The sequence below is a fragment of the Tiliqua scincoides genome, chromosome 4 (assembly GCF_035046505.1).
Source record: "Tiliqua scincoides isolate rTilSci1 chromosome 4, rTilSci1.hap2, whole genome shotgun sequence".
Lineage (NCBI taxonomy): Eukaryota > Metazoa > Chordata > Lepidosauria > Squamata > Scincidae > Tiliqua > Tiliqua scincoides.
This window is the reverse complement of record NC_089824.1, coordinates 212,418,523-212,444,833: the sequence shown is the minus strand read 5'-3', so window position 1 is coordinate 212,444,833 and position 26,311 is coordinate 212,418,523. Positions and strand designations below refer to the sequence as shown.

Here is a 26,311-nt window from a genome sequence, read left to right as displayed (position 1 = left end):
CATGCACTGAAACAACTTCTAAAGACATATCAAGGGGCTAAAACTTGTGCCAGCTCCACCAATCTTTAGTACGCCAAGATCAGGTGCCTGAAAGAGAAACCTGACAAGGATTTACTTGATCCAGAAGCTCCCTCTGTTGCAGGCCCTCTGTACACCTGGACAGACCCAGGTGTCTGGGGGGGAGCTCTCATAAACATCTGAGAAAAAGCTTCAAAGGAACAAGACTACACCTCATAATTTGCTGGTCTGTAGCAATCAGGCTGGTTGTAGTACATTGTAAAGAGTCCTTCCCCTGGATCCTCCCTACTGAGAACTATAGAATTGGGCTGTAAAATCTAAATTTATATACTATATTCTTCAGCCACATTGCTCTTTCGATAGATTTGCGTGAGAGAATCCCACAGGACTGGGACATCTCAGCCCCTGTGCTTCTAACTTTGCATGAGAGAAAGACAAGCAGAAAGATTAAGAGCGAATAAATGTCTCAAAAGTAAATAACAAAGAGATTATGGTTCTAACCACTGGGGAAAACGTTGAAGGCGAAACAGACAGTGGATAATCCTTTATGGAAGCTACTTGTTCCAACTGGAGACAGACATTATTTTTCTCAATAACTTCTAACTTGGGAGAACCAAACATGTAACTCCATACTCAAGAAGGCAAATATACTGGGATAAGGCTTTAAATTGTATATTTTAACAACCACAAGGCAAAACCTTTCCGGCTATTTCATGGGGCGAAATATATAGTTATGAGTGGGGATGGAATAGTGCCAATTTTATCAAAATTAAAGCCTCTCTAGACTTAATTCAAGTATTTTTGGTCAATCTGCCACTTCCCTGCTTGGCAGTTTTACATGTTAAACATAAAGAAATACAGTCTACTCTTTTTATCCATGGGGGATCCGTTCCAGGACACACACACCCCCGTGGATTCACAAATCCATGGATACGTGAATCCACAGCCACTTCCAATTTGACTAGAAACTGGGCTTTCCCCCGGTATCTACAGCATTCGTAGTGAGTCAAATCCATGGATTCTAGATCACCGTATACTGGGGGTACACTGTGTGTCACAGCAAGGGATTGAGTGACATGGTTGGGTGTATCGAGCATGGTACGCTTTGTGGACAGGTCCATGTTGATGTCTTCTTTGTTTCAATACTGCTATTCAGCTGCTTTCTGTTTTATGTCAGGCATTTTAGTGCCCCCGCACCAACCACTAGGGAACTGAAATGGGGCTACCTAGAGATTAGGTAGAAGTTCCTGCATATTCAAAGGATTCCCAAGGCATACAGAACGAAGTAATAGCTCATACCACAATTGTCATTGGCAAAGACATCTGGTGCAAGCAAATATTAGAAACAGGATACACAGGATGACAGTGTGAGTTGGGAATGAATGCACACTGACTAGTGCACATGTAGGAGAATGCAGGCATATGAACAGCAAGGCACCATGTAGTGGCACAGCTAGAGGGGTGCAAAGAACTAAATTTTGCAGGGAGCCTCACCGCAGCATGCAAGCGCCCCCCTCCCCTTCAGAGCCATTCCGGGCAGTGGGAGCAAAACGGAGGCATATGTCAGTTTTTGATTCTGACTCCAGTCCATAGATCTCCAACTATGGAATCTCATATCACAGCAGGTGCTGCTGCTGCTGCTGCTGCTGCTGCTAGTCTTGCTCTGTTTGTACCAAGCAGGTTCCACTCACTAACTGAAACTCGGAGAGGAAGATGCTGATTCTGCTGATGTATGGACAGCAAGTTCAGCTCAGAGGATGTACTGCATCTCATGCTGCTACTGGTATTTATGTACCAGTATTTATTATTTATGTCTCTGGTTTAAACCAAAATCTAAGTCAGTCACTAGGACAGCAATTTTCAACCTTTTTCATCTCATGACACACTGACATGGCACTAAAATTGTCATCAGTTATATGACAATTGAGAGGCACACAGCACTGATGGTGTGGGGCTGGCCCTACCAATAAATTAACCTCCCTCAAAGGAGAAGGCATGCTCCCCACTGTAGCATGCTAGCTGAAAATCGCTGTGCTGTATGCTACTTTTCTATGAGCTGGGAAGCACACTGCCAAGAAAACAAGACCTACGACAAAAAAGTGATTTCCCCTCCCCATAAAAAATGTATATAGATATGTACACATGTATACACACTATCAGTGTACAACACAATCTGGCAATTAGTGTATGTGAGAAGAAAGGAAGTCAGCAACAGGGTTGGATATGAAGAATGTAAAGGACAGGAAAAAGCAGAAAAAATAGGACACCAAATGGAGAACCAATAGCAAAGGGCAAAACATGCTATTAAATGGAGGGAAAGGAAAGGAAATAATTCATTCTTTTTTTATTTATGTTCACATTTCTATCTGACTTCGTAATCCAAGCTCTCAGAGCACATTACAATTAAAAATCCAATATAAAAACACAAGGCACAGTCAAACTAAAACAAAACAAATTACACATTCCAGTAAACTGTTACCACCCTCATACCACAATGACCAGAACACTACAATAGCAGCTCTACAAAAATTCATCCAAGTTTCCCACAAGTCCGATAAAGCTCTTCAGAATCGGAAGATTTAAAGCAGCCTTTTGCAGACTGGGACTAGACTGAAGCACTTCCCTCGGTAGAGAAGCTCTTTGGGAGAGTCACCATCACCGAGGATCAAAAGCAGGCATGGTGCAGGAGATCTGTGATGGGATCTCTCAATTTTTCTTCCATTGGTTTAGCAGCAGCCATCAAGGAAATAGGTTAACCCTTTCTTGCATAATTTTTCTAAATCTAATTCAAGCTGCTATGAGCCCCACAATGGGGAAAAAATTACATCTGATACAGGGCACAATCCTAACCCCTTATGTCAGTGCTTTCCAGCACAGTTAAGGGCAATGCAGCTCTGAGGTAAGGGAACAAACATTCCCTTACTTTGAGAAGGCCTCTGAATGACACCCAACTGCAGGATGCAGCACACCTCTATGACATAAGAGCACCTCTTGGCACCTCTATGACATAAGAGGTTAGGATTGCGCCCGCAGTCACACACATAGTGCAGCTGCTTTCAAGTTGTGGGAAGCAAGGTTCATGAGATAAAGGGTGCAGTCCTAACCCACGTTCCAGCACCAACATAAGGGCAATGAAGTTCAGAGGTTAAGAGAACAAACGTTTCCTTACTTTGAGGAGGCCTCCATGAGTGTCACCCAACTGCAGGATGCAGCACATGTCCCATTAGCATCACTATGCCAGTGTTGGAAAGTTGGTTAGAATTTGGGCCCTAGTTACAGATCTCCTGCATCAGGTTTCTGCCCTGAAAACATTTTCCATCTAGCGCTTACCTTTGCAGCCTAGAGAGCAGATGCATCATTGCAAAGGACAAGAAACAAAAAAAGTGAAACAAATAGGAAATTTAGCTCTGATAAGGTCTTTTTTTGCTCTTACCCTAATCATTCCTCTGAACTTTTTTATGTGAACTGCAGGTAAAGCAGCTTTGACCTGTCCTAACAAACAAAGACCAGTCTAATGATAAACTTTGTTCTAAAACGGGGTGCCCAAACCCTGGCCCTGGGGCCACTTGCAGCCCTCGAAGACTCCCAATCTGGCCCAAGGGGAGCCTTCAGTCTCCAATGAGCTTCTGACCCTCCAGACTTGCTGGAGCCCATGCTGGCCCAATGCAACTGCTCTTAGCGTGAGGGTAACCATTTGAGATGTGGGATGAAGGCTCTCTCCACTGCTTGCTGTTTCATGTCTGTGATGCAGCAGCAGCGAAGCAAAGTCTGGACTTGCTTCGTGCAAGACCTTTTATGGGCCTTGAGCTATGGGCCTGGGGCCTTGATTCAGTCATATAAGTTCCATCTCTAATATATTCATTTATGTAAATTTATTCAAATTTGAAATGTAAATTAATTCTTTTTCCTGGCCCCCGACACAGTGTCAAAAACATGATGTGGTCCTCTTGCCAAAAAGTTTGGACACCCCTGTTCTAAAACATCAGCACCAAGGTGCAGCCAACAGTTGGATAATTATTGCTGCTACTTGTAATTCCGAAATTGGAAGTCAGTTGCAAAATGCAAAATATTCTTGTGTTTAATTCAGGGCCTAATTTTACCATGATGCAATGCCACTTTTGTGCATGCTGTCACGGTGATGGCTGTCGCAAGATGGCCTAGCGGTAGTTACCACCAGCACTGAGGTCGACGCAGGCAAGCACTGGCCTCTTGCGCCAATGGGAAAGCAAGCGGCCACCAGTCAGGGTAAGTGCAGCACCCGGCAGTGGGGAGGGTGCTGCTGTGGGATCCTATCTCCCCTCTCACACCTTGAAGCCCGACACAGGTCTCCTCAGTTGTATGCCAGCAATTGAGCTGGTGTGACTGCTGGGGTTCAACATGGGGTAAGGGAAAAAAACTTCTCTTGCTCCAAGGAGACCTCCGGCAGCCTCTCTGCTTGTGTGAAAGACAGTGGCGGTCATTTCGGTGCCACTGTAGTGAGGTGGGGGAGCCCAGATAAGATTGAGCTGTCAGTCTTGTATTTAAGTATTCACTTGGTTTGTCATAGGCAAGCAAGAATTCTATTCAGGTTCTGAGGGGAATTCTGAGGGGAATGTTCTCATAGTGAGTGAGTGAGTGAGTGAGTGAGTGAGTGAGTGAGTGAGTGAGTGAGTGAGTGAGTGAGTGAGTGAGAGAGAGAGAGAGATACAGGACAATCTAACCATTTCCCCCCCCCCCAATTGACTGGTTTATACTCCCTTTTTCTTTGTGTGCCCATGATTTTCCTTTATGGAAATGAGGCAACTTGTATGGTATTGATTTTGCCAGTCAGTATGACCCTCACCAGCTCCCTCAGTTAGCATCTTCCTTCACACCACATGCTGTCATCTGGTGCTTTTTTTCAGCACCAGAAAAAAGCTTTCTGGGACGCATTTTGAAGAGGCCAAAGGAATGAGCCAGTATTAGGTTAGGGTTAAGAGTGCCACCATTAGCTTGATGTCTTTTTACTAAGGCTGCAAGGCTATGTGCAAAGGTTGACTTGGCTCTTTATATGAAAATACCATCTTGTTAGGCAGACCTCCTGGTGCCTAAGGCCGTGTGCCCAATACTGCCCTCTCTTAGCTGGTGATGCACCAGCCTCTGCTTTTCCCACTCTCCAGACTGGAAAAGGAAAAAGGGGACAGAATGGAAGTAAGGAGGAGACTGGTGGGTTAGAGCACCTCTAACACACCACTCCACATTCCTTTTCAGTTTCATCTCCCTCTTCCAATTTAGTGAGTAGAAGGAGGGATGGGGGTGGAAGGAAGCAGGTGCCCCCACACCAATTTGCAGCCCGAGGCAACAGCTTCAGTCAGATGGGCTGAGTGTGAATGAACTGTTAGCGTACTTATGGAGAGGGGGTCTATATTGGAATCAAGGAAGATATTGCAAAGAGAGAGGATGTGGGGCTGCAGTCACCCTTTGCTCTAGTGCAGGGGTCTCCAAACCCTGGCCTGGGGGCCAGGTGCAGCCCCTAGCAAGCCTCTTTCCGGCCCATGGCCAACCTTTTGTCCCCTGAAAGACTCTGGCCCACTCAATTAAGGATGACCAGAACTGTGCTCTGATTGTGTCTGGTGGATGTTCTGAGGACCAGAGAGGTTGAATGAATGAGCCCATTCATTCATTTATTCACTCATCTAAGTTCAATCTCTAATTTATTTATTTAAATTTTATATTTAAATTTTTTTTTCCGGCCCTCCTCACCATGCCAGATATTTGATGCGGCCCTCTGGCCAAAATGTTTGGAGACCCCTGCTCTAGTGGATCTGGGAAATATAGGGTTAAATCCTGGACTTTCAGCAGTGGATGTGCTGCACCACTGCAGCCACTAGAAGCAACAAGGTCTTCAGGGATAAAAGTAGCACCTGGAGGTTGGAAAGACTGTGGGTTGTAGTGGGAGAGAGTGGAGGAGAAAGAGGAGACTTGCTGGCTTATCAGACTGTTTTTCTGGCTGACTGGCTTGCTAACTAATGGACTGGCTAACTGTTTAATGCACCTGCTAACTAACGGACTGACTTGACTGACTGGCAGACTTACTGATGGACAAATGGACCAAACAAACAGAGACTACTCGAAGAGAGACTGTTAGAGATGCTAGAGACTGGTGTGTGGCTGCCATACCAGGGGCTGCTGGAAAAACTGCTGACAGGAGAGGGCAACCTCTGCAGGCTGAATAGGCAAGATGCCCTAGTAGTAGGGTCCACCAGTGCTTTCTGCAGAATTAGGGCTATTTTGAGTGAAGAGGGGAACTAATTAGCTTAAAGTGGGCATATGTTCTACAGGTGAAGCTTGCAACAGGAATTTGGCATAAGTCTCACACTGACTTTTTTCAGAACTTTTCCCCACGTGTAGGTAAGTAGAAAGGCTAGTGCTGGATGAACAAATATGGCAAATTTTTCCTCTGAAAGGCAAAACAAATGACTGGATTGTTGCAGAAAGTCATCTTTTCAAAATTAAGGATACCACTGAGCCTGTGTATATAATCCTGCTGAGATCAATGGAGTCAAATGATACTTGAAGGAGGACAAAAATTTGAATCTATGTGAACATCTGCTCTGATAAACCCCTGACCCAACCTACAATTTCTAAACTTGTTAATTTTCTAGAAAGATATTACTTCAGGGGATACAAAACAGACAGCAAATCAGTTACATATATTTCACTGCACATGTTTGTGGCAAAAATGTGCAACCAATTACACTGAAGCATACATGTATGTTTGTCACATGTATGCGATGTTTTCCCACATGGAAGCAATAGCTATGTAGGAAATTACATTCTGTGAAGAGGCCCTTAAAATTCACTTGAAATGTTCCTTAGCAGCAAAGCCGTAAATAAATAAGCTTCTAAGGAGACTTTTTACAGCTTTCTATTTAGGAACAGATTCTCAGGAACAAAACACATGCTTAGCATATGCATTGATAAGATTCCCAGATATTTCAATCATGAGTTTTTCCTTCCTTCAAAAATGTTACAAGTGGCTACCAGGAAATGATTTGAACTCTGCTTATATACTCTGTATTTTGAAGAGGATCTCTGAAATACATGGGCATGTTTCATAACCAATTAGACTGTTCAAAGTACAGATCTGTAACATTTCCCCAAATGCCGTCACATACCATGGTACCATCAAGTCCAATATATTAGAAATAAAATATTGAAATGAACGGGGACCCACCTGAAATTGGCTCGTGATCCAGCCAGTGGATCCTGACCCACAGTTTGAGAAACATTGGATTAGATGATTTATCTAATCCATCCATTAGAAGGATTCACAATTAGTTTGACAACCATATACAAGGTGATCAACAATAGTGCCTCATCCACCTGGAGCAAATATTGTATGGGGGGGGGGTGAGTTTTTTGTGAGTATTCCACAGCTCCCCTGGCTGGTTTCTGCAGCTTTCTGGGGAGCCATAACTCACAGTTTGGTAACCACTGCCGGGGGGGGGGGGGCGGGTCTCAACTATATAATGAAAGATATTTAGCTTGGTAATACAATATGGGAAAGGGATCTGGCTGCTGCAGTGGATCACAAGCTGAGCATGAACCAGCAATGAGGTGTAGCTGCAAAAAAAGGCAAATGAGATTTTAGGTTGCATTATAGAACATTTCCAAACTGCAAGAAGCAGTGGTTCCATTATTAGCCCACGCTGGTCAAACCTCATCTATACTACTGTGTCCAGTTCTGAGCACCACACTTCTTAAAGGGTGCAGCCAAACTGGAGCAGAGGCTTGACAGGTACCTTCTGTTCATCTGTTCAAGAGGGTTTTCCTTGTACAATTCTGTGACTGCAGCCGCAAAGTTGCTTCTTTCCAGAAAACCCTATGAAATAAAGTTCAGAGAAGTGGGCAGACAAGGAATTCCTAGCATCTCACCAAACTATAATTCCCATGATTCCTTGGGAGAGGTCACGGCCATTAAACAGATATCAAGGTAAATTAATAGCGTAGATATGCCCTTGGAAAGTTTCAGAATCTGGCTGCTCAGCAATGTTATAGCTGAAATCCAGAAGGACTCATAAAAAGAACAAAATTTGTACATATTTTCTATGTGGTTTGGCACATTACGTCTTGCGGCATATTAAATTGCAAAGGCTCAGTTCACATTTCTCCAATTCGCAGGCACATAGACCACCAAGGAAGGTTCACCATAAAAAGTCATGTTATATGAAGTTAAGGTTACCAGACCTCCTGGACTGGCCTAGACCAAGTCCCTAGCAGTCAGCATGAATCTCCAGGTGACTACTGAAAATGACCCTGGAGATTTCAATAGGGCCTACAGGAATTTCCAACATTATATTTTGTTGGGGGGAAAAAAAAATTCCAAGAATAGCTTCAGTAAGAGTTGGCAATGCCACACTCATCCAGGCTTTTCTTGCCTGTTTCCCAAGTATACAAAAGACCTTGAGCTTCCGCTAACGAGTTTTGATGAGAAATCAACACAAGACATTGCATCAGAATTTCTTGAAGAAGAAAAGGAGGTGCACAGGCCCGAAAGTGCTGAGAAATCATATCCCCCTTTCTCACAAGTACAAGGATGCACCTCTGGAGACAGAAAGGCTTTCTGTGCATCATCAATTTCACATTAATCACTCTGCAGGTTACACAAATGGGACCTGACTTTCAAAACTTGTACAAGGGATGGACAGCCTAATCCTGAACCAAGCGGCACCCAGCAGTGCCAAAATCACGACCGCAGCATCCTGTGGACAGCCTTTCAAAAGCTATTATGCAGCAGGCCAATCTAAAGATAATAATGCTGGTTTACTCCACAAGGAGTCACCTGGCAGGACAAAGTTCCAAACAACACAGTCCTGGAACGATCTGGAATCCCTAGCATGTATGCACTGCTGAAACAAGAGACGCCTGCGTTGGCTCGGTCATGTCATGAGAATGGATGATGGCCAGATCCCAAAGGATCTCCTCTATGGAGAACTTGTGCAGGGAAAGCGCCCTACAGGTAGACCACAGCTGCGATACAATATCTGCAAGAGGGATCTGAAGGCCTTAGGATTGGACTTCAACAGATGAGAAACCTTGGCCTCTGAGCATCCTGCTTGGAGGCAGGCTGTGTCGCATGGCCTCTCCCAGTATGAAGAGACACTTGGCCAACAGACTGAGGCAAAGAGGCAAAGAAGGAAGGCCCATAGCCAGGGAGACAGACCAGGGACAGACTACACTTGCTCAAAGTGTGGAAGGGATTGTCACTCCCGAATCAGCCTTTACAGCCACACTAGATGCTGTTCCAGAACCACCATTCAGAGCACGATTCAGAGTCTTTCGAGACTGAAGGTTGCCAACAGACTCCACAAGGATAGTGTAAAGGTTACTGAGATCACTATATAAAAACTTCGGAGCCATATGTTTTGTTGCTTCTGATTGACTCAAAGTCACATCCTAATGAGCAGTCGCTTGGCTGTCTGTATCACCCACATCCCATTTCCACAGGGACAATACACCTAACTTGCATTACTTTTTAAAAATAAGTAGAAATTAAAACAAATTGAGCCCCAATTTGTTTTCATTGCAAGCATGACTAAAATTGATTGCTTCATTTTATTCATTTTTGCAATGAAAATGAATGAGGATTAAAGTAAATCCTTAAATCTCCAAAAATAAAATCAATTTCTTTCCTTTGTAGAAGGCCTCTGGATCTTTAAGACAGTCTGTTAACAATGAACAATCTCAGAAAAGATGAGAGGGGAGAGAAGAAAGAGGCAGCAATGAAACTGGCACAAATAAATAAATTGGAGTCCCTTTCTTTCCTCTCTTGGAAATTTGGCAAGCTTAACCCTTTAGAGAGGTCTCAGAATGCTTCAAAATGGGAAACAAATTGAAAGAAAATTGAATGGGAAAAACAAATAACTGAGTAGTAAAACAGAACAAATTTTTTAAATGAAATGAATTGTTTTCATACTTAGCATCTATAACAGTGGTTCTCAAATGTTTAGCACTGGGACCCACTTTTTAGAATGAGAATCTGTCAGGACCCACTGAAAGTGATGTCATGACTGGAAGTGACATCATCAAGCAGGAAAATTTTTAACATCCTAGGTTGCAATCCTGCCCACACTTACCTGGGAGTAAGTGATATAGATTTTAGGGGTTAACCTAACTTCTCTCAGAGGAGGAACATTAGGAAAAGCATGACTAGTGTTTTTCTGTTAAAAACAAGGTAGAAAATGTCAAGATGACCTGCAGAGAGAGAAAAACATGTGTGTCATAGCTTTCCCAAAAGGAACATTCCAGGGTCTTGTGAAATCAAAGTGCAAGCCAGAACTTCTCCATACATGGATAACGGACTTCCCAGTGAGGGCTAGAACCATGCACCAGTATGCCAAATAAGGAGAGGGAAGTGACATGAATATCACATGGGTCACTTGTTTTTCATAGAGTACAAGTACAGGAGTTTTGGGTGTGGTTCGGAGAGGAATCAAAGATCCACCATGGGGTAACTTAGAACCTGTATCCATCCTAATCTATTCTTAATCTGTAAATAGCATGTAAATAAATTTTTCTATATGCTTTTAAAGGAGTCTATGTCTGCTTAGCATGTTGACCCAGAGACCAAGTCCCAGAAATCTCTCTATCATAAGTCCCATTGACTATCATAGTTCAAAGCATATACATAATAGCCTGTTAAAAGTATAGATGCATACATTTCCCCAAATGCAGTCACATATCATGGTAGCATCAAATCAAATATATTAAAAATAAAATATTAAAATGAATGGGGACCCACCTGAAATTTACTCACAACCGACCTACTCGGTCCCGACCTACAGTTTGAGAAACACTGTTCTATATCATACTCTCAACATGAAAGTGCTTCACATATAATTATCTCAGTACCCTCTACAACAATTCAGAGATAAGACAGTATTATTATCCTTAATGATAGGGAAGGCAGGGGCTCAGGGAGTTGAGAGAGTGGCTTGCCTAACTAGTGAATTTGTGGCAGAGGTGAGATCTGAGCTGGGGACTTCCTGGTTCATGCTGCTATATGAGCTCTCAGAGTCACATGCTCAGCCTTCCTAGCAAGGATCTATGTAAGCACACAAATGCACTAAGGCAGCTTGTGAATTGCTCCCCATTCTTGCCTGTAAGTTTAAAGAGTTACTGGATCTTTATGGCTAGAAAAACAAATGTGTGCCCAACTTCCTCATTCTCCACAGTGCAATATTATAGCACATGGTGATTTCATGAGAGCTTAAGATAAGAAAAGAGACTGCAGCACACGTGTGTTGCCTGTGTGAAAACAAGAGTACACAGAGAAATGTGGGAAGAACAAGGCAAATAATAATAAACTTTATTTGTATCCCGCCCTTCTCCCTGAAGGGACCCAGGGCGGCTATGCCATATGCACAGGCTCCATATGCACAGGCTCCACAGCAACACTTTGTATCATGAATATGCGCTACCTCCAGGATCAGAGGCAGTTTGCATCTAATACCAGTTGCTGGGAGTAAGAGCAGGGCCACTTGCCTTCATCTCTTGCCCATGGGATTCCCAGAGGCATCTGGATCGCCAGTGTGGGAAACACAACACTTGACTGGCAACCCAATCCTGTGGGCGCTTTCGGTTGATGGAACAAGACTTCAGCCAGCAGAAGACTCACTCTTCTGCAACGCAATGGTGCCACCACTATCCTATGCCCCCTGCTTGGCCTCGACACTGCCTCATGGGTCCAACTGGACTGGCACCAGTCAGAGCTGGCACAGATCCAAGCAGACCCATTGGGGACCATGGTGCAGAGAACAAGTGAGTAAGAATTTCATTTACTTATCTCTCCAACACACTACGGTCTCAAGCCAGCCCACAGGATGCAGCACAGGCCAGCTGAAAATAGAATTGGACTGTAAATGGATCTGTAATCCTGTTACGTGAAAATCCCCTTTTTCCTTCTTCCTTTTGTAATTTTTATATCTGGTTATGTATTTTGGACTAAAATATTATGTAGGCAAGACCTCAACATACAGGCCACAGCCAAGTCAAGTCACAAGCGCATGCCTACAGATCACCTAGTTCTATACGGACAAGCAAATGTCTCCTATTCTCCTAAATGTACCCTAAAAATGTGTATTGTTTTAACCTAATCACTGTGCCTCCTGATCCAATCACTGCATATGCAAACACCTTAAGGGAGGAAGACTTTAGCAGCAAAGTCTAAATACCTAGCCTCCACCTAAATTGTTGCTTAAGCATCTCCTAATGTTAACTAAATCACAGCCATTAAGCTACATCCTGACTCCAAAGTCCAGTAGCAACAGGAAGCAAGCTACCCCCCCTCCCCCAGGGTCAGCATGGCTGATAGCTGACTTCCGATCATCCTTTTCTGGCATGCTCCACGTGTCCCAGTGTGTGTAGTGAGCATGCGCATCCAGGAGGCCACATCCGGGTCATTTCAGGTCAGCAAAAACCCTTAAAAGAGAAAGGCTGCCATGTGCGCTCTCTCTCTCTGGCTGCCCTCCAAGGCACAGGTCCTCCATAGGACTCTTCCCCCCCCCCCATCCATCTGCTCCCCAGGACAGGTAACTATATCCTGCGTCTGAAATCTTTTCCCTTCTCCCTCCCCTTTTTTCTCCCATTCTCTCCCCATCTTAGTTAGCAACTGGGTTATGCAGACCAGGGACCCCTAAAATCCTTCCCTACAACCTATCCTTTTCTGATTGCTTCTCGGATGTACCAAATACATGGCACATGCAACCACCATAAAGCTAGGTACACAGGATCCAAGTACTAGGAACCAAGAAACATATACTTACCATTTTCCATGTGCATTATGTTTACCTGTGTGTTTTTTGTAATAAAAATATAATCATTGATTGAAAGTTATCTTTCTCCCAGTCTCCTCTTTAAGCTACAAGGGATTATCTCTGCATTAGGCTGTTTTGTTATCTAGCCTGCGATCCTGAGGTTTCCAAAAAAGGGTAATATAACAATTCCCCTTAAAACATAACAGCCCTTTTTGGTAACAATACAGCAGGTTCCTTCTTATGCTACTAGCAATAGGAAAGCAGCATTATCCTCATAGAAAAAAGTGTCACCCCAGCAGACTAAAAGCTAACACATCAGCAAGAACCTAGAATCCTCTTCCAAGTGCTAATTTTCTGCATGCAGAGATTTTTTCCCCCCTTGAATAAACAATTCAAATATATACAATCCCTGCAGTCTGAAATGATGCAGGCCAGGTCTATGTCAGACGAACTGCCAATTGGCTCATAGAATGTTAGAACCAGAAGGCACCTTGAAGGCCACCTACTCCAACCCTCTGTTCGGTACCTGATGGACGGCCATCCAGCCCCTGCTTGAAAACCTCCAAAAAGTACTGAACTCACTACTGGCATGAGGTGGACGGTGCCAGATAGCAATTACAGTGAGGAAAGTCTTCCTCACATTAAGTCTGAATCGACTTCTCTGTCATTTCAACTCACCGAGTCTTATTTTACTCTCAGGAACTATGGAGAGCAAGTCTTCTCTTTCTTTGGCCTGACAGCTCTTCAGATACTTGAAGGTGGTTAACATATCCCCCTTAGGCTTCTCCCCTTCAAGGCCTGTCTCCATGTCACCTGGCCATTACTTGAAAACAGGGTGGCCCCGGTACCTCGGATCTGGTATCTGTGGTTTTAATTATCCGCAGATCCAGAGGATACCGGGGACGCCTGTGCAAAAGAGAGAGAAAAGGACGGGGAAGGTTAAAAATAGCTCATTTTACCTTATTGCAGCAAAACAACTGCATTTTCAGGGCTGCGGGCAGCCTTCTGAGATGCCTGCAGCCTCTTCCTGGTCACTCTGAGACTGCTCTTCCCCCAGTGTAGTCCCAGAATGCAGCATGATGCATTCTCTTCCTTGGCGTGCTGCATTCTGGAGTGACGCTGGGGTAAGAGTAGCCTCGGGGCAATCAGGAAGAGGCTGCAGGCAGATCAGAAAGCTGTGTGCAGCCCTGAAAATGCAGCAGTTTTGCTGCAATAAGGTAAAATAAGTTATTTTTAACCTTCCCCGTCCTTTTCTATCTCTTTTACACAGGTGTCCCCGGTATCCACAGATCCCCAGTAACTGCAGGGGGTCCAGCTTGGGGGTTCTCCTGGACTCGCAGCTCCTCCTGGATGTCCAGGTGTCAGCTGTGGCCAGGGGTGCCTTTGCCCAGCTTCGGCTGGTGCGCCAGCTGCAGCCGTACCTGTCTCAGGTGGATCTGGCCACGGTGGTCCATGCCATAGTGACATCGATTAGATTATTGTAAAGCGCTCTACGTGGGGCTGCCCCTGAAGACAGTCCGGAAGCTACAGGTAGTGCAGAATGCGGTGGCTCATGTAGTTGCTGGGGGTCAGCGATCTGACTCTGTCACGCCGATACTCCCACGGCTGCACTGGCTGCCCATTCGTTTCCGGGCTGAATTCAAGGTGCTGGTTGTGACCTTTAAAGCCCTAAACGGCTTGGGACCAGCGTATTTGAGAGACCGCCTTCTTCCGTATAATCCGGTCCGTTCTCTAAGGTCATCAGAAGGGGCCCTGTTGGTTGTGCCGTCATTGAGAGTGGTGAAGGGAATGGCGGCCAGAAACAGGGCCTTTTCAGTGGTGGTACTTACACTATGGAATTCCCTCCCCTTTGAACTGAGAGCTGCTTCCTCATTATTAGCGTTCCGGGGGGGCCTGAAGACTTTTTTATTCAGGAAAGCCTTCGAGGCACCATAAGGGCTGTTGTTATAAATTTGTCTTTTACTGCGTGCTATGTATTTTATCCATGTATTTTATCTTGTTTTAATTGTTTTTTAACTGTTTTGTATTTTTAATCTTTATCTGTTGTTTTGTATTTTTAGCTGCCTTGTTAGCTGATTGTTAGCTGCCTTGGGTGCCCTTCAGGGAGAAAAGCGGAATATAAATCAAATAAAATACCAGGACATGCCTTTATCTCCATTACTTGAATATCTGCATCTGCTTAATTTATCCTTCCTGTTGAGGAATTTTTCCCCTCTTTGGGTGTCAATCTCTTAATTGGTAAACCAGAGTCATAGAAATCTGTCTGCTCTCTTTTATTATTCATACAACATTCCAAGTCCAAACTTTATTAGGTTGATCTGCACATAAGCCATACACCTCTTTATCTAAAATGTTAAAACCAGCACTTAAAACCACATTGAAACAAAATTTGGCTACATCCACAACACACTCTTTACAAAGACTACTTAACAGTAGTTTCAATCTTTAAGAGCCAGAAAACAAAGAAAATTTATGCATCCATTATTTAAGAATCTCTCTCTCGCTGCTGTATATTTTGGGCATCGGAAAAAAATATGCACCGAGCTATCTAATTCAATTAAGGGACAGTCACAATAACACTGCTCAGGAGGTATCCTTTGGAAATGACCGTTCATTTGTGCAGTTGGTAAAGCATTATATCGTGCAATCATATAAGCACGCCTCAACTTGGGAATATAAAAATAAATGGATAAAATAAATGAACATAAAAGTAGATAGACAATGAGAATTTAGTGGGAAATTTAATTCCAAAATAAGAAGGGGAGCATTTTCACTTAGCCTCATTCGTACAACATTGAAGCTCATAATAATAAAGCATTTAGCAATTTTAGATGCTTTTTAAGTAAATAAAAATAATAATACACAGCCTTGTAAGTATGTCTACAAAACATATTCACATTCAAAGTATTTACTGTCACTTATATCTCTATCCATAAGTATCTCTTGATCACTTGACAGTTTGAAAGAAAAAGTACTTTCTAGTTTGAGAAAGTGTTCCCTGCCTGGTCACCTGAAGTCAGTTCTTTACCACAGATTACCAGGTAAGTGGCTATTTACAGGACTGTAGTAAATAGTCTATCTACAAGGACATCTGCAAGAGGGAGACTATCTAGTCTACAAGGACATCTGCAAGAGGGATCTGAAGGCCTTAGGGATGGACCTCAACAAGTGGGAAACCCTGGCCTCTGAGCGGCCCGCTTGGAGGCAGGCTGTGCAGCATGGCCTTTCCCAGTTTGAAGAGACACTTTGCCAACAGTCTGAGGCTAAGAGGCAAAGAAGGAAGGCCCATAGCCAGGGAGACAGACCAGGGACAGACTGCACTTGCTCCCGGTGTGGAAGGGATTGTCACTCCCGGATTGGCCTTTTCAGCCACACTAGACGCTGTGCCAGAACCACCTTTCAGAGCGCGATACCATAGTCTTTCGAGACTGAAGGTTGCCAATACAAAAAGTAAATAGTCTATTACACAGGCCAACACACATAAGAACATAAGAACAGCCCCACTGGATCAGGCCATAGGCCCATCTAGTCCAGCTTCCTGTATCTCACAGCGGCCCACCAAATGCCCCAAGGAGCACACCAGATAACAAGAGACCTGCATCCTGGTGCCCTCCCTATTTTGCTTGCTTAAACGTTACACCAATTCCTGTGGCTTCCTCATGAGGAAGCTGACTGAACAATTCACGAATGAGGCTGTACTATATCTTCAAAACTAGACGTGATAGGGCCAAACGGATGCCATTTTTGGAATCGGCACCCCAAATTCATATCAAAGCACCATAAAGTTTGGGAAAAACGTTTCTGACCCTCAGTTTTGTAGGCCTGTGTTATGGCTCTACAACAGTGATTTTCAATGTTTTTCTTCTCATGGCACACTGACCCCTATGGTCTTCTGTATGGTCCTTCGCCTCTTGCAATGTCACTTTTGGCTTTCGGGAGAATCTTCTAGGTTCTGCTGCTCTGTTTTTTGGGCAACTGTAGTCACAAATTGTCAGTCCCTCTTCCTCAGCCAGCTTCAGCAATTCATTACTACAGACAATTTTTTATACCAGGTAGTTGCCCTAAAACAGAGCCAATGAACCCAGAAGAGTTTTTCATCAATTTTCAACCACTGTGCTCCAAATGCCTGTGGCACACCTATGGACTTTTCATGAAACACCATTGTACCATGGCACACTGGTTGAAAATCACTGCTCTGGAGCAGGGGTGCCCAAACCCCGGCCCTGGGGCCACTTGCGGCCCTCGAGGCCTGTCAATGCGGCCCTCAGGGAGCCCCCCGTCTCCAATGAGTCTCTGGCCCTCCCAAGATTTGTTGGGGCCCACGATGACCTGATGCAACTGCTCTCAGTGTGAGGGTGACTGTTTGACCTCTTGCATGAGCTGTGGGATGAGGGCTCCCTCCACTGCTTGCTGTTTCACATCTGTGATGTAGCAGTGGCAGCAAAGGTATTGCAAGACCTTCATTCATTCATACAAGTTCACCTTTAATATATTCATTTATGCAAACATATGTAAATTTATTCAAATTTTAAATGTAAATTAATTATTTTTTCCCCTGGCCCCCAACACAGTGTCAGAGAGACAATGTGGCCCTCTTGCCAAAAACTTTGGACACCCCTGCTCTAGAATGTGAGACAAGATAACTACAAAAATTTGTTCAAGGTCAAATGAGACCTTCACCAGAATGTGACTAAGAAGCATGCTTACTGCCAGAAGCATCTCTTCATTTAAAAAAAAAAAAACTATTAATAAGCCATGTCAGATATCAGTTATTGGGACTGTGATTAGCTCTTCCCCTCACACTGTTTTCAGGTTAAAAACCCCCCTCCCCTCACCCAACGTGATTATTTCCTGCAAATATCTACTATGTGGTTGGGGGGAGGGGTCTGACACAAGGGGAAAGCTAACCTCCCACTCTCTGTATCATGATCCAGATCAGGATCAGAAAGCATGCGCTTTCCCATGACTGAAAAGAGAGGTGTTTGGGGTTGTATGCATGCTTCTTTACAAGTTATTTCATTTAAAACTTCTATTAAGACCATCAGTGGGTGCAGTCTGCTTCTCAATCCAAGTACCAGTCGTGTAGCTAGAGTGGGTGCAAAGCACTCAGTTTTGCAGGGAGCCTCACCACACCGTGCAAGTGGCCTCTCCCCCTCAGAGCAATTCCAGACCACTAGAACAAAATAGAGGCATACACCTCCATTTTGCTCTCACAGCCCAGAATGGCTCCACAGGGGAGAGGGAGGGGCCGTTGAGTGCCGGCACTGGGACCATTTCGGATTGGACCCTCAGAGGGCTACTCCAGAGTTTCCACTCAGCCATATGCAAACCTATACAAATCCAGATTACAAAGTCCAATGAGATCTGCTTTTTTAAGAACTATTTTCAAAGGAGTATCACTGTGGATGCATACCAGCCTAATACCAGCTGTGGATGAATACCAACCTAATCTCTTTGATGGAAGTCAAAGATTCTGGAGGAATCATATCACTGCACGTTTGCCACTAAAGGAGACCAAAACGTCAAAATGTGTCTGGCAATTTGAATTTTTTAATCACAGACTTCACACTAAGCCCCATGGGCAGCTTCGCTGTATTCTGTAAGAATTTTTATCCGCAACACCCTTAGGAAACCATTTGTTTGAAGACTCCAGACCTCGAACGAAGAGTTTTAACCCACTGATTTTAACTGGTTTACAGATCCAGAATGATTATAGTATTGTTGGATTTAAATCACTATTTGTACATGCATATTATAACAAAATGTGTAACTTTTAAACCTTCTGGTTTTTTCCCAAGCCCACTGAATGTCAGCCACACACTTCTAGGGAGTGTACAAACAGGGCATGAAAACAAGGCTTGTTCTACAGTGCCTGGCATTCAGAGGCATGCTTCCCCAAACATGGAGGCTCCATGATCATGGTCAATATGGAACAACAGTTGCTTTACACATGCACCCTACATGCCAGTCATACAACAGCAATGTATTTTAACAATGAAATTAAAGAGGGATTAAATTATGCATTTTTTAAAAACAGAGGACTGCCAGGCCCAAAGTCTGCCTCCAACCCCCTCCCCTCCTCTGATGTCTGGCCCTGTGCTTACCCCCATTCTCCCACCCCAGCACGGCACAGTTACCTCCCCACTCACTCTGGGGTGTTGATCCAGATTATATCCAAGTGGCAGTAGTAAACACACTCCTTATCCTTGTAGGTGTAGCATGTGCAGCGCTTTGCTCTGTGATGAGCTTCTCCTGGGCCAGCCACTTTCTCCACAATGGTTTGTTTGGCTGAGAGCAACCCCCCTGCCAATATCTCGTTTTCTTGGCCGTCTCTCTGCTGGAGCCCCAGAAACTTCAGCCCGCTGCTGCTGCTGCTGCTGCTACTGCCCCCCAGGGGTAGCAAGGCACGAGAGACGGGCAGTGAGAAGCCTGCAGGTCAGGAGGAGAAGAAAGACACTGAGAAATTAAAGGGAAAAAATCCTTTTTAAATACAGCCTCGCATATCATTGTAATGGGGGAGAGCTGGCAGCAGTCAGACAATCAATCTCTCTATCTTCAAACACTTAGAAAAGCTTCTAGGCAAGCAACTCCTCCTTCCCCCCCAGCACATGAAAATGAAAAGGGAGGGGCCAGAGTGAAACCCTTGGAGTAAAGCCTTTGTAAGCACCTGGAAGAGAGAGAGAGAGAGCAATTCATTGATTGATTGTCTGCCTGCTGCCACTCTTGTGCATTACAAAGCTAAGCAAGGCTGTTTTCAAATTGCTCAGCAAGGAGATATTGGGTTTTTTTTTAAAATTAATTTCCTTTAACACAATTTTTTGCATCCACAACGGTTCTGGGAATGGAACCCTTGTGGATACCGAGACTCAACCTGTGTATATATATAATTGCAACTGCATAAATTGATGGTTCTCACTGTAAAACGAGCCAGCAGACGGAACGGCCTCCTTTGCCAATCTCCTGTCTGAGGCAACTGCCTCAATCCATGTTGGGGTTGGGCCAGCCCTGATTATGCAAACAAGAGTCTAGAAAAGCATTCCAGATGTCAAATGGTACTATGGTGCCCGCCTTAGTAAACACAATTTTCTCCCAAGCTGCCCATCTACATAGATTGTAAATCCAATTTTGGACACGTAGCAGAACGTTAGATTCCCAGTATTTCAGAATTAGTTTTCTAGGTAGTTGGAAAAATATAACCTAAAGTTTGCACATCTTCCAGGTACCAACGGTAAAGAACGCTCCCAAGAGCCCTTGAGTAAAGGACAATGAACAATCAGAACGAAGGATTACACTGTGAACCAGCTTCTTGCCAGAATACTACCTTACAACATGAGAGTTAGAGAACCTGCAACATTACCACCATTTTACTTTCCCCTGCCAGATTCCTTTAGCATGTTGATTTCAACACAGATCAGAGCTTACACAAGCAGCAGTACTGGGGAGGGGGAGGGGAGGTTTCAATGGAGCAGCCTTGCAAATTTCTCCTCCAGTATGCTGCAGGAGATTCTGGAACTCTTAGACTGCACAGTACAGCCAGCTGGGGCAGCAAAATCTCTTCCAGCAGTCCCAATAGAAGTAATTCTTCTCCCAAGCAATAATACTAAAAGCTGGGGGTTTATACAAGGCTTATTGAATGTACAAAGCATTTCAAATAGATTCAGTAATCCTCAAAACAACCCTGTAAGGTAGAACCATGATCATTGCATAACCGTCTGCATGTTTACTTGCAAGTAAATCCCACTGAATTCAATGGTGCTTACACCCAAGGAACAAGGAGCAGGAGTGCACCTGTGGCCTGCAAAATAGAGTAGAGCAGTGGTTTCCAAACTGTGGGACCCACTGGTGGGTCGCGACCTGATTTTGGTGTGTCATCAAAGGGTGATGGAAAGATCGGATAAACTAATTTCCTCAAGCCCTGAGGCTATTCCAAAATCAGATATGATAGTTTCTAATTATACTGCAGAAAGAGCTCTGCTCTTGCAGTTTGCAAGATAGACACTAATTGCCCTGCAAGATGAGCCCCCACCCCGAAGTGTGCAAGCATGTGTAAATACAAGGATATAAAAGTTTTTGGGTCTTTGGGGGGGAGTTATTAATTATAAATAAATAAAATATTATTTCTCACTAGATCTCCACTCTTTTTTTAAAAAGTCTGGTAAACTTAGGTGGGTCCTAGTTAGATAGAGGTGATCTATAGTGATAGAGTGATCTATAGAGTGAACACTGAATAGCATGTTCTTTTAAAAAGTGGGTCCCAGAGCTAAAAAGTTTGGGCACCCCCAGAATAGAGGATCACCTATGATTACCAAAGTAGTTAGTGATGGAGGCTACACTGGAACCAAGGGCTTCTAGTTCATGCTCCTTCCTGATGATCACAGCCACAGCACAAGAGAATGGAACCCCCTCCGTAGTGTAGCTAGAAGTGGGCAAAGCACTAAGTTTTGCAGGGAACCTTAGCTCGGCATGTAAGCAGCCTCACCAACCCATTTGGAGGCATTCCAGGCCAATACAGCAAAATGGCCTGGATGTGCTTTGCACCCCCTTTAGTGCTTTGCACCCCCCAAATGCCTCCATTTTGCTCCCACCATCTGGAATGGCTCCGAAGCAGAGGGGGAGAGGCTGCTTGCACGCCAAGTTGAGGCTCCCTGCAAAACTTAGTGCTTTGCCCCCCCTCTGGCTATGCCACCGAACCCCCCTCTTTTGTTCAGCACACAGAATTCCACCGCTACACAGAGAGAGCGCGTAGAAACGGCCTGAGGGCAGCAATCCTCTCCGCACTTACCTGGGAGTATGTCCCATTGACTATGCCTAGACATGCCTAGTAGACATGCATAGAATTGGGCTCTGAGGCTACAATCCTATCCACACTTTCGTGGGAGTAAGCCCCATTGACTATCATAGGGTTTACTTCTGAGTAGACATGCCTAGGATTGGGCTATGAGGCTACAATCCTATCCACACTTTCGTGGGAGTAAGCCCCATTGACTATCATTGGGTTTACTCTGAGTAGACATGCTAGGATTGGGTTCTTTTATTTGTAGCAGATTGGTCGGATCTCCCTTCGCCTGAAACCCAACGGGGGCTGCAGGGTGGCTCTTGGGTGTCATCCTCGCAGCGGAGCGCGGGACCAGAAGCAACGATCCTTCTCCCACTCCCTCCCCTACTCCGCCTTTACCTGTCCTGGAGGCGAGCGTCAGTCCCAAAAGCAGGAGGAATCCCAGCTCCATGAAACCCAACTGGCCGGCCGACGTGGAAGAGGAGAAGGAGGGGGTCTGGCGGGGGGGCCTCAAGCAGGGGGCTGCCGGGGAGGTCCTGGAGACGGGCAGCTCGCTGCTGCTCCTCCGGCACCGCCTGGTCGCGTACCTAGTCCTGGAACGCGGTGCCCCGTTGGTGCCAGACGCGCTCCATGGCTCCGCTCTGCGCGCTCCAGGACCAGCACTCGCCGATCGCCCGCGGCTTCCCCGGCTGGGAAAGGCTTCCCTGGGAGGAACCCTCTGCCTGGGGGCTACCGCGGATCGCGGGCTGCGGCTGCTGCTGCTGCCGCCTCCCGCATGGTCCCTGAACCGCCAGGTGCAACCGCCGGGGGATGGAGGAGACGCGCGCCTCCTCCGACGCCGCCAGTGGCTCCCGATCGCACCAGAGCAGCTTCTGCGCGGGGATCTCCCGGGCATCCCTCGCCACAGGGCTGTTAACGAAGCGCGAGGCTGGGGAGGGGGCGAGGCCCGGCACCAGAGACTCCCAGGTTCGGGTCCTGATTGGCCCCGGTCCCCCCAGTGCTTTGCATACCGAGGAACGGAGAGCGGGGATTGGCTCACAGCTTACACCAGGGAGAAGGGGAGACCACGAGGCAGTGAGCCCCTGCCCAGCCTCTCCGCACTGCTCATGGATACAGGATACCCATCTACAGAGCGTGGCATACTCTCCAGTATGGCATGTTTCTCAGCCTCTGGGTCGGGACCCACGAGGTGGGTCGCGAGCCCATTTCAAGTGAGTCCCGCTTCATTTTAATACACTAGACTTGATGCCTCCCTGGTATGTGACTGCATTTGGGAAAATGTTACAGACCTTTGGGGAATGTTACAGCATTTGGGGAAATGTTACAAACTTTTCCGAGTGGTAAAGACCAGAAGTGATTGTGAGGAGCTCCAGAAGGATCTCTCCAGACTGGCAGAATGGGCAGCAAAATGGCAGATGCGCTTCAATGTCAGTAAGTGTAAAGTCATGCACATTGGGGCAAAAAATCAAAACTTTAGATATAGGCTGATGGGTTCTGAGCTGTCTGTGACAGATCAGGAGAGAGATCTTGGGGTGGTGGTGGACAGGTCGATGAAAGTGTCGACCCAATGTGCGGCGGCAGTGAAGAAGGCCAATTCTATGTTTGGGATCATTAGGAAGGGTATTGAGAACAAAACGGCTAGTATTATAATGCCGTTGTACAAATCGATGGTAAGGCCACACCTGGAGTACTGTGTCCAGTTCTGGTCGCCGCATCTCAAAAAAGACATAGTGGAAATGGAAAAGATGCAAAAGAGAGCGACTAAGATGATTACGGGGCTGGGGCACCTTCCTTATGAGGAAAGGCTACGGCGTTTGGGCCTCTTCAGCCTAGAAAAGAGGCGCCTGAGGGTGGACATGATTGAGACATACAAAATTATGCAGGGAATGGACAGAGTGGATAGGGAGATGCTCTTTACACTCTCACATAATACCAGAACCAGGGGACATCCACTAAAATTGAGTGTTGGGCGGGTTAGGACAGACAAAAGAAAATATTTCTTTACTCAGCGTGTGGTCGGTCTGTGGAACTCCTTGCCACAGGATGTGGTGCTGGCGTCTAGCCTAGACGCCTTTAAAAGGGGATTGGACGAGTTTCTGGAGGAAAAATCCATTATGGGGTACAAGCCATGATGTGTATGTGCAACCTCCCGATTTTAGAAATGGTCTATGTCAGAATGCCAGATGCAAGGGAGGGCACCAGGATGAGGTCTCTTGTTATCTGGTGTGCTCCCTGGGGCATTTGGTGGGCCGCTGTGAGATACAGGAAGCTGGACTAGATGGGCCTATGGCCTGATCCAGTGGGGCTGTTCTTATGTTCTTACCTGTATTTTTAACAGGCTACTATGTATATGTTTCTAACAATAATCGTCAATGGGGCTTATTCCTGGATAAGTGTGAATAGGATTGCAGCCTAACATTGCTAAAAATTTTCCTGCCTGATGATATCACTTCTGGCATTGACATCACTTCCAGGTTAATGACATCAATTCCGGTGGGTCCCAACAGATTGTCATTGGAATAAGCGGGTCTCAGTGCTAAAAAGTTTGAGAAGCACTGGAGTATGTGATCCAGGCTGCTTTGTAGTCTGTGTTTGCCCTACAGAAGGACTAGCCATAATTGATGTGTTGGGGTGGAATGCCCAAGCTGTACCAGTTGTGGCTTTGATGGCTCTGGAACCCACATCCAGGTTTACCCTTTGCTAGGTCCCTGGTTTGCAAACATAGAGTCAGAGTTGGAAGGGGACCTGCAAGGTCATCTAGTCCAACCCTCCTGCCAGTAGCAGGAAACCCTCCTAGAGAGTTTCTTCACATTTATCCCCCACTGTGCCACTTCGCATGTCTTGATCCACCTATTGGAAGTACCACTGAAAATAGCTGGTGATGACATCATCACGAGTTACTTCTGGGTTGAGAGGCCAGATGCAACATGTCAAACACCAGTAAGATGCTCAGGGTAGACAGGAGGGATTTTTAGAGTGAGTGATAAGCAAATGTTGAAGCTGTACCCACCAAGCCAAGGCTTCTATCAAAGTTTGTCACATCATGTCACTCGTCTTGCTGCCAGGCAGCAGATGTCCAGGGGTCCCTCAAGTACACCACACACCACCTGAAGTACCACTGGTGGTACCCATACCACTGGTTGAGAAACACTGTTCTAGAGCATCTCCAGCAGGTACCCGTCAAGCCTCTGCTTGAAGATCTTCGGTGAGGGAAAATCCATCACCTCCCTCGGCAATTTGTTCCTCTGTTGAACCACCATTCCCATCAGAAATTTTTTCATTCTACTGAGAGTCCACCTCATCAACACTGGCAAACAGCAAACCCAACTGAGGGAAAAGAAGTGGAGACTTCCAATGAACACTCAGCCTTCAGGATCTGTCAAGGGTTTTTAAGAGGGTCTGGCCTGCCGATAACATTTTTGGCCTCAACAAACCTACCAAGGAACCCAGCATGCCTGCCACAGAACTCCAGCATGTTGTAGATGTGGTGGGGTGCCCACAGCCCATGAAGGACACTGCCCTGGGCATATGCCCTAGAAGACACAGAACACTCCCCTGCAGCTGCGCAACACAGGGGAAGATAAATAGTGACGAGCAAGCTTTCTGGGAAGTTGGTCAACTGTCCAGGCCAGACTTGCCTGGCTCCAGCAATCCCTCCAAGCTGGCTGGCCATGTCCATTGTGCTGTGGCACACACTGATCTCTCCTTGCATGAGTCAGCAGCACCTGAGCACCGTGCATGGCTGCCAGGGAGAAAAAGGCCAGATGGGGAAGCAGCAACCACCCTGCTGAAGCAGGGCTGCATGCATCTGTGGAGGGGACTGGGGCTGCGCTGGTACCCCTGGAGGCACCTACATGCTCCAGCCTGGCCTCCGTGCCGGCTACATCCAGCCTACTTACTTTTCATCTAAAATTTCACTCCATTCATAATCAGAAGGGGGATCAGCCCCAGGCACTGATGGAGAGGTTCAAGACACAGCCATCCGTTGGCTAAAATACACACACAAAAAGGTGAGGCCCATATCATGGACAAAATGGGCTTAGATCAACTCTACCAAATTATGTCTGTGGATACCCACGCTTGGGTGCTGCAAAACCATGCCTCTTCGTTGAGGGTAACCACCTGACTTTTCAAAATTTTCCTGGCAGTCAAGGCCCCAGAAGCACACAGGGAGAAGCCCTGGGTCGAAAGTTCGGGGAGGAAATCAACCCCAGCTTTGGCTTGGGGGGGAGATGCCCCCATAAAATGGCAGGAGCCATTCTTCAGTCAGTCCGCTGTGGGAAGCCAACTGCCAGTCCTCAGTCCTCAGGGGGGAACCATGGCCAGAGGCAGGCACCACAACCATGCTTGACATTCAAGGTCCTGGAACCGACCTTGAATGAAGAGGTTGTGTGTCCCAGGAAGGGCCCATGCTTTTGAGACTGGCAGCTGTAACACTTTCAGCAGGACTGCCCTTAAATGGAGTGCAACCTGGCCTGGACTGTGCTTTACCAAGGGCCCATGAAGGCTCAGGGACGGCCTACCCTCTAAGCTGTGTGGTCATGCGGCTGGAGTAGAAGCCTTGCACAGCTTCTTTCTTGGTGCTCTGGAGCTGCCCCCATATAGCCATGACTGATCTTCATGTGCTACCCTCAAACATTAGCGGGAACATTGCTTGGGAGGCCCACCCATTATGGTCAAGGTGAATCTGGAAGGGCAGGTGGTCACCTCCCTGCTGGACTCTGGGAGCACCCTGGACACC

At 45.9% G+C, this 26,311-nt stretch overlaps 1 protein-coding gene across 1 annotated transcript in view; it reads right to left on the bottom strand.

Annotated features, from left to right (window-relative positions):
* Positions 1-22,021, bottom strand: part of EDN3 (endothelin 3) — a 46,462-nt gene extending 24,441 nt beyond the window's left edge. Inside the window, exons 1-2 of the mRNA XM_066624719.1 lie at positions 21,970-22,021; positions 18,944-19,223 (exon numbers count right to left, since the gene is read on the bottom strand). Coding sequence (XP_066480816.1) covers positions 18,944-19,223; positions 21,970-22,021 — 332 coding nt within the window. The remainder of the gene's footprint in view (positions 1-18,943; positions 19,224-21,969) is intronic.
* Between the last annotated feature and the right edge of the window lie 4,290 nt (positions 22,022-26,311).